General features: G+C 28.8%; 2 protein-coding genes across 4 annotated transcripts in view; one reads left to right on the top strand and one right to left on the bottom strand.

Moving 5' to 3' along the window:
* Positions 1-715: 715 nt before the first annotated feature.
* On the top strand, positions 716-7,561 carry LOC111414062 (phosphatidylinositol glycan anchor biosynthesis class A). The gene is made up of 8 exons (XM_023045241.2): positions 716-803; positions 860-1,196; positions 1,254-1,488; positions 1,540-1,669; positions 1,725-1,892; positions 1,957-2,054; positions 2,107-2,278; positions 7,327-7,561. Exons 1-8 carry the CDS (start codon positions 784-786, stop codon positions 7,463-7,465), a joined length of 1,299 nt encoding a protein of 432 aa, XP_022901009.2. The 5' UTR covers positions 716-783; the 3' UTR covers positions 7,466-7,561.
* The window catches only part of LOC111414038 (pleckstrin homology domain-containing family G member 5), a 155,171-nt gene continuing 153,840 nt past the window's right edge, over positions 7,469-8,799 (bottom strand). For all 3 annotated transcript variants that reach the window (XM_071197144.1, XM_023045194.2, XM_023045195.2), the window contains one exon: positions 7,469-8,610. In XM_071197144.1, the coding sequence (XP_071053245.1) occupies positions 8,512-8,610 (99 nt within the window). In that variant the 3' untranslated portion in view covers positions 7,469-8,511. The remainder of the gene's footprint in view (positions 8,611-8,799) is intronic.

The following is an 8,799-nucleotide window of genomic DNA, read 5'->3' as shown; positions in this document are numbered from 1 at the left end:
TGATAAAAATTTTCAAAAAGTTTCGGAAGGAAATCTTCTTTTCAAAAAGACGTCTTTGAAATTACTTCTATCTTGTTTTTCAGAACCACGACGTCCTTTTCTCCTTCACCTCTTCTGCTGTAGCCGTCGGTTGATCGCTGTTAACTAACGAAATTTTGATATCTGAACTCGTCTTTTATACCTTTTGGGGTTGAACGGGTTTTTCCGATTTATTGTAGCGGAATTTTTCCAAAAATACGACCAGATGTGCATAAAATACACGTGGTTTTAATATTATTTTGTAAAATATGATTGAGTTTTATTGAAAAATTGATACAAAATTTTAATTTTTAACAAATAAGACATTTCTCTCTTTGTTTTAAAATATTTTAAAATGAATTTTGATGTTAAAAAAGTAATTTAATTCTTAATATGAGAAGAAAATGAAATATTTAGCTTTAATTAAATAAAAACAATATTAATTTTTGAATTTTATGTAAACTTATTCATAGTTATGTATGAAAACATGATTTGATATAAAAATCATAATTATTTTTCAAAGAAACAATTTCTTTTGAGAAAAGAACAGAAAATGCAAGCTTTATTTATTAAAATGTTATAAATCTTTTTTTGTATTTAATTAAAAATATAAACTAAAAAAAATTATAACAATCATCTCTGATTTTAGGGCGACATCTCTTTTTCAATAGCCAAATTACATTTTCGAAAATGATAAGTCAGTTGATATTGACAGATAACATAACCTCAATAATAAAGAATAAGATTTAAATAAATTTATAAATAATGAAAAAGTATCGTATATGGTAATTCATTCAACAAAACTTTTTTTTAAATTATAATATCGTTTTTCTTTTGGTAGCATGGTATCCGATTTTTTTTATCCAAATACAGGAGGTGTAGAAGAGCACATATACAACTTATCTCAATGTTTAATACAAAAAGGTCACAAAGTAATCGTAATAACGCATAGTTACGGTGATAAAGTCGGAGTAAGGTATCTCACAAACGGTTTGAAAGTGTATTATTTACCTATAAAGGTGTTTTATAACCAATGTATTCTCCCTTCGATGTTTTGTAACTTACCGTTATTGAGATATGTTTTAATTAGAGAACGTGTCGAGATTGTTCATGGACATTCTGCCTTTTCAGCTTTAGCACATGAAGCTTTAATCATTGGTGGTTTAATGGGTTTAAAAGTAATAATTAAGGATTTAATTAAAAATGCAAACTTAATACTATTTTTATTTTTTTAGACTGTCTTTACTGATCATAGTTTATTTGGTTTTGCTGATGCAAGTGCTGTGATTACAAACAAACTATTAGAAATAACTTTATCAGATTGTAATCATTGTGTATGTGTTTCTCATACTGGGAAAGAAAATACTGTGTTGAGGGCTGGAGTTCATTTTAATCGTGTTTCTGTTATTCCAAATGCTGTGGATACTTCAATGTTTATACCTGATCCTTCAAACAGTTCTCAAACTCATGGTAATTTTATTTTGGTTTAAATCTTGTTTGAAATTAATTAATTTTTTTTAGTAACTATTGTAATCATATCAAGACTAGTTTATAGAAAAGGTGTTGATTTAATGGCTCAAATCATTCCTGAGATTTGTCAAAAATATCCTACAGTACATTTTATTATAGGTGGAGATGGCCCAAAGAGATGGTTAATTTTATTTATTTAAATATATTCTTTTATAATTAATGTTTTTCAAAATTAGGTTATTAGAAGAAGTTAGAGAAAGACAAGGTTTACAAGATAGAGTAAAATTATTAGGATCTTTAGATCATTCAAAAATTCGAAATGTTTTAATACAAGGTCATATTTTTTTGAATACTTCTTTAACAGAAGCTTATTGTATGGCTATTGTTGAAGCTGCTTCTTGTGGGTAATTTATTTTCTACATTCATTTTCTTCATCACTCATTATTGTTCATTCCAATCAATATTTAGGTTAAAAGTTGTTTCTACAGAAGTTGGTGGTATTCCAGAAGTACTTCCACCAGATTTAATCTACCTAACGCAACCAAATGTTCTTTCATTAATTAAAGGTTAGTAAAAAGCATCATGGTTATTAATATTATTAATTTCAAATATCTAAAGGTGTTGAACAAGCAATATTTGATATTAGAAAAGGGCTTTTTGTGTGCCCTTTTGAATGTAATCAAAGAATAAGTAAATATTACAATTGGTCCAATGTTTCTGAAAGGACAGAAAGTGTTTATGAAAAAATTAAAAGCGAACGATGTACAGATTTACCAGAAAAATTAAATAGGTAGGAATAGTTATAATTAAGTTCTTTCTTTGATTCCTGAAACTGCAAAATATCGAAAAGTTACATGATTGATAAGTATAACAATTTTTAAAAGTAGTGAAAATGTTAAAAAAAACGTTTTGAAAGCGGTAAAACTATTGTGTCAGATTTTTTCGTTTTGTAATGTAGTATTCTATAATATGAGATTTAAAAGTCTTTGGTAGTGATGAAACGGATAGTGATTTTGCGAAAAGCCGGATATTCGGCATCCCCTTCGGCCGGATATCCGGTTATCCGGCATATCTATCCAGCCATTATGATTATAATTTCTTGTACATTTCTGAAGTGATACCCTTCATTGCCACATTATTGGGATATTTGAATAAAAATGAAATTAATAAGAAAGATACTAACTAAGCAACTCTAAAAAGAGGATACTTTAATTAATAATTGGCGATATTTTCACAAGGATCCTTCAAGAAATTAATTTTATAGCGAATTTTGAAAATTATTGATGAAAATTGCAACATCGAAAATGTTATCAAAACTTCAAATATTGTTTTTTCAAAAACTAAAAGTTAGTTTTCAAAACGAGTTGGTTCATTGGAAAGACGACACTTTTATTAACACTTTGGGAAATTTTTATACTCATATTCCAAGAACTGGATTTTATATAAATTTTTAAAACTTAATCGGCGAAAATTGCAAAATTCGAAAAAATTGACGATTATTTCAAAAATTTATTTCTCAAGAACTATAAGTGATTTTTCAAAACGGCTTTTTGCATTAAAAAGAGGATATTTTAATTAATAATTGGTGATATTTCCACAAGGATCCTTCAAGAAATTAATTTTATAACGAATTTTGAAAGTTATCGAAGAACATCGACAATTTTATCAAAACTTCAAATATTGTTTTCTCAAAAACATAAAAGTTATTTTTCAAAACGTGTTGGTTCATTGGAAAGAGGACACTTTTATTAACACTTTGGGAAATTTTCATACTCATATTCCAATTAATGGATTTTATACGAATTATTAGAATTTAATCGGCGAAAACCGTTCCACCACTAGTCTTTGGTATCTATTCCTAGTAGATTAATTATGTTATATATTATCAATCATTCCAATAACTATTGAATTTTAAATTTGATTCATTCCCTAGATACTGGACTAGACCATGAATGCTGAAACTAATTATAACAGTACTTATTATAACAATTATACTAATCACTACAGTCGGTGGAATCATCCACTGGGCCGTGTATAGTGTAACCATCCAGTTGACATAAGAATCATCCAATGAATACTGGGATTACCTACTTGATACTGGAATCAACCGTAGTTCGAATCAATATTTAATCTTATTGCTATGTACATACAATGTGTCTGTTATGGTAATGCAGTATATTTAAGGAAACTTTTATTTATTCACCTATCTAAATGGTGGATTGGTATGAAAATCACCTCATAATGTTTACAAAAGAATCTCTCGCAACATCACTTTTCATTGACTCTCATCATCGAACAGTGGCAGCTTTAGGGTGGGGAAAAATGTGCTTCAACAACTGATGCAGATTACATGATATTTAACTGACAATAATCTGGCTTTCAAAGGATCATCTGATAAGTTATTTACCTCAAATAATGGGAAATTTCTAGGGCTCGTACAATTATTGGCAAGATTTGACCCTGTCATGAAGGAGCAATGAAAGGAGAGTTGGCTGACCATTATTATGACAAAAATATACAAAATGAATTGATAGAATTAATCATCGCAAGTTAAAACCACAATATTATGACATGTAAAGAATTCAAAGCATTATGCAAATCATAGCTGACTGTACTCCTGATATAAGCTATAAAGAGCAACTCTCCCTAACATTAAGGTGCAGTGACATAACCGAGGATGCCGTAACGATTAAAGAATATTTCATTACATTTTTGGGAATTGATGATACAACTGGTGCAGGTCTTACAGAAGCTATTTTACAAATATTGAGTGATCATAATCTCAATATTAGTGATTGCAGGGAAAAGGGTTATGATAATGGCGGGAGCATATAATGAAAAAACAAGGGCTTGCAAAAGAGAATTACCGACCTTAATTCGTTAGGTTTCTTTGTACCATGTGGATGTCACAATTATAATTTAGAGTTTTAATCTTTATTCGGAAGCTAAAAATATTTACTTTATTTGTAGCATCAGTAAATAGATGGAAAATTTTAATTGAGCATCTGAAAATCTACACCTTTCAAAAATCAAGCGCTACTCGCTGGGAATCCCGAATCGAATGCAGTATAATATCAATTTTGAGACTTTCATGATGCTTTAGCGTCTTCGACTGAAGATACCAAACTAAACGATCCTACGACGTCACATGAAGTGATAATACTTGCAAAATAACTGAAAGACTTTACTTTATAATTTCTCTTGTAACATGGTACGATGTTCTTTTTCCAATTAATGTTGTAAGCAAAGCAATTCAATATCGACTTCATTCATATTACAGAAATGCTTAAAAAATGTTCATATTTGGGAAATTATTGACAAATAGTTAGGTTTCAAACAAGCTAATTTTTAAACCCCAAAAGCGACTAAGGGCCGATCTTACTAAACAGTTTATACCGCTCCGTATACCAAGAATAACTAAATGTTGGTATAAACACTAGAATAAACGTCTTATAATACCGGCGTATAGCATAAGTAACGGTATACGGCGCAGGATAGCTATACCGTGCAATTCAACGCGAATAGCTTATACTAGGAATAAGTCAGAGACTGTTTGACATTGATCATAATCAATCAGACGTAATAATTATTGTATGAATAACGCGTAATGCTGATTTTCAACTTAAAATTTGTGAGACATCCAAAAATAAGTAAAATTTGCGAAAAAAACTAAGGGTGATGAAAATTTTTCATTATTTTTCCCGGATTCAGCACCCAAAAATCAATGAAGGCCGTATATCGCCTTTCAGTTTCAAAAAAGGTTTTTGATCGCAGTCCTGAGTAATTAAAATTAGAACTAACACTACACTTAGAACTAGAAACATTCGGATTTACCATATGTCTCTTAAGACGTCTAAACTCTAATGGTTCTAGTTCTAGTATTAGTACTACATTTAGTTCCATAAATATACAACAACCTAACGCTGAATAACTATAAAACTAGAACTAACACTAGACCTAGAACTAGAAACTAAAAACATTCGGGTTTAGCCGTCTAAAGAGACGTACAGCTAACCCAAATGTTTCTAGTTCTAGATCTAGTGTTAGTTCTAGTTTTACACTAGCACTGTTACTATGTAGAACTATTAATACCACAATTTAAAAATATTTTGTTCACATTCATATTCGTAAGGACGTAAAATGAAAATAAAAACAGAATAATGGTAAACACCGCTGATCAATTTGACAGTCAATTTGACCACATGCGCGCTGCCCGTTATACCCACAGTATTACCAACCATTGGAATAAGTATTCTGGCATAAGAAAGGCTTTATAAGACGCATTCGTTAAATTATTGCCGAGAATAAATTATTCTGGGAATAACTATTCCACTGATTATATACCAACACTTGTAAGATCGGCCCTAAGACGCATTAAAACCAATAAATTACACAAAAAAAAATGCAAATGTTACTTGGCATTTTTTTTGACATAAAAGAAAGGCAAAATAAAGAACAGCTGTTGAATCATTGTTCTGCACTGAAAAAAAAACTAATATTCAACTCTAAATCGGATATTAATGGAGACTTATTGTGTGACGAAATCTTAAGTCTACAACATTACCTGAAAGACTACCCATACCGAAGTTTTGACACTTCTTTTTCCCCATGAAGTATCTTAGCTAGCTCACTTCAATCCGAAGACGTTTTTGGGTAGTCAGACGTTTCATCTCTTCTAGCCCATCCAGAATTTTTGAAAATACCTGATTTCTTGAACCCATTTAAATTCAGGACTTTGCCAGGATCTTTTTATTACGATTTTGTTTGTATTTTGTCAAGCATTCAATATTTCACATTCTAGTATCCTTATTTTGAGTATGTCTTTCTCAGACCCTTTTCAACTGGGCTATGCTGAACAATTCATTGAACCAGGTCTTAATCACGCAAAAATTTTAAATTACATCTACAGATTAAAGATTTAGCCAATGACAGAAATGTTCGTATAAGTCAATATTTCATTATCCAACAGCTGCAAGAATGGTTATTTCAACACGTTCTCAAAGCTACCGTATAAAACATAGTTTCGCAGAATAATTGCTACTTTAATATGCTAATATACTTTAATAAATTATCTAATCACGAGATAAGTTGCTAAAATTACATTAAACATTTTTAATATAATTAATATATCTGATAATGTAATCAATCATTACGTTCTAAGAACATAGAATTAAGGATTTATGATTTTTTCGATAGTCGGTTACTTCATTCTTGAGTTTTCGTTGAAACTTCGATGTACTTTCAAATTACGATCGCGAATAAGAAAATGGATGCCCAGTTTATTGCAAAGGTATTCCATTTCATTCTCTCATCTTCATTTCTTAAATATTTTTTGACGGCAAAGATTACTTCATCATTAAGGGATTTATTAATTAATTCATCAATATCGTTGTCACAAAAACTGTTACTTTGTTACAGCGTTTGCTTGCCAAGTTGATAAATGGTTTCGTAATGCGATTCATTTTTCTAACTTGAATCCTTTATCAACATTTTAAGAGCATGAAATTCCAGAGGTTCATATTCATTCATATAAAACAGAGGAATGAGGATGTGCCCAAGTTTTCGTCAAATTAATCTCCCATAACTCCTTCCATATCTCCAGAAAGATATAAACAAAGGACGCATTATAATACGTGCCTCCATAATACTTATGTATGATAAGTGATCCGCATTTAGGTAAGATAATAAATAGCTGCTTGATACCGCTGGTTTTAACTTGGTGATTACTTTATTCTATGGAATTAAACATATTTTTTATTTAACACGATTTGCAGTTTCAGGAAAAAAATGGGTATGTTCCATATTTGTTTAATAATTATATTTAATTTTTTTTTGTAGATACTTACGTAGTGGTGTGTGGCCATTTCTATTAGTAATTTCTTTGTGTCATATAATGTTAAAAATATTAGAAGTGATTGTACCGAGAAGATTTATTGATATAGCACCAGATTATAGGATTAAAAATAAAAAAGATTGAGTGTTTCTGTAAAATATCTATGTATTTTTTTTTACTTTTTATTACATTTTTTTTAATTATTTGTTTCCCAAGCGGAAGTAATACAAATAATGACAATATGCGTTTTATTTTCGTTTTAATTTTTAAATTATTGACAAACACAGCAATAATTCAAAAAATAATAGAAAAGAAACGGCGAAATTTTCAAAATGATACAGCAACAATTAAGTTAATAATAAATTTAAATTAAAAATGATAAATTTTTGTTGCTGTTTCAGTTTTACAATATTGTTTATATTTTTTTAAATATTTTTCTATTTTTATCAGCGTCTAACTAACAAAAATAAATAAAAAAAACTCTGTAAATGAAAAATAAATATATACTTAATATATTAATAGTATCGGTATTTTATGAGTTACTTCGTTTCATTTTTATATTCACTAGTACTTTAAAGTGGGTATTTTAATACAATCTTATTTATATAAAAAATTTACTTTTCTTTTTTTTGTTTTGATTCATAGATCTTCTACAATAATTATTACACAATTAGGCCAAATAGTTTTTTTTCGATTTTAAGTAAGAATTTTCTTACCTACCAACCTCTTTAATCCCTTTCAAATACATCAAAAAAGGGAATGTTTCTTTTTAATAATCTTAAACTATCCTCTAAAAAAGTAATTATTACACAATTTTTGGGAATGTTTTCACCTACTTTAATAATCGTTATTATTTAAATATTATCCTTTTAATATCATTATTATTCACGTGGAATTTTGGTCCACTTGATTTCAAAAAACTTCACAAATTCATCAAAATTTTTAATATACAATTAATATTATTGTTTTCATTTATTGACAAGTATGAGTTTCTAGTATTTTTTTGTTGAATTATATTATGTTCGTTAACCTGAGGTCGATTAAAAATAATAACAAGCTACGTGCTATTTTATTTAATTTTTAAGTTTTGTTACGTTTTATTTTCAGTCTAACTAATTTAAGTATTCTAATAGAGCGGTAATCGAAAAATACACCACGTAGAGTAGAATTAATGACCCCACGTTATTATGCTAGGTTTCTTCTTCTTCTTCATGCGGCCTTGGAACGGATTGACTCCCATAATTCCATGATAAACGTTTATGGATACTTGGGTCCCTATTGTCGAAACGCTGTTAAAAACAGAAACAACAATATTGTTTTAAAAGGGTAAAAATTTATAATAATTTCTTTACAAAAATAACTACTTTATTTATTAAATATATACATTTAATAAACATGTTGTTAATAAAGTTAAGTAAGAAAAAACGATTATTAAATTTAAAGTAAGTTGAGTAAGCAAATAAGCGCAATTAAAGGAA

This window comes from Onthophagus taurus, chromosome 6, assembly GCF_036711975.1.
Source record: "Onthophagus taurus isolate NC chromosome 6, IU_Otau_3.0, whole genome shotgun sequence".
Taxonomy (NCBI): domain Eukaryota; kingdom Metazoa; phylum Arthropoda; class Insecta; order Coleoptera; family Scarabaeidae; genus Onthophagus; species Onthophagus taurus.
The sequence above is the reverse complement of the archived record's forward strand: the minus strand, read 5'-3'. Positions and strand labels throughout refer to the sequence as shown.

Bases quoted from the DNA above. Each gene is read 5' to 3' on its own strand.
- LOC111414062 (XM_023045241.2), top strand. From the start codon at position 784: ATGAAAAAGTATCGTATATG. The intron at 1,197-1,253 runs GTAATAATTAAG...TTATTTTTTTAG, and splicing joins GTGGTTTAATGGGTTTAAAA to ACTGTCTTTACTGATCATAG. The intron at 1,489-1,539 runs GTAATTTTATTT...AATTTTTTTTAG, and splicing joins AAACAGTTCTCAAACTCATG to TAACTATTGTAATCATATCA.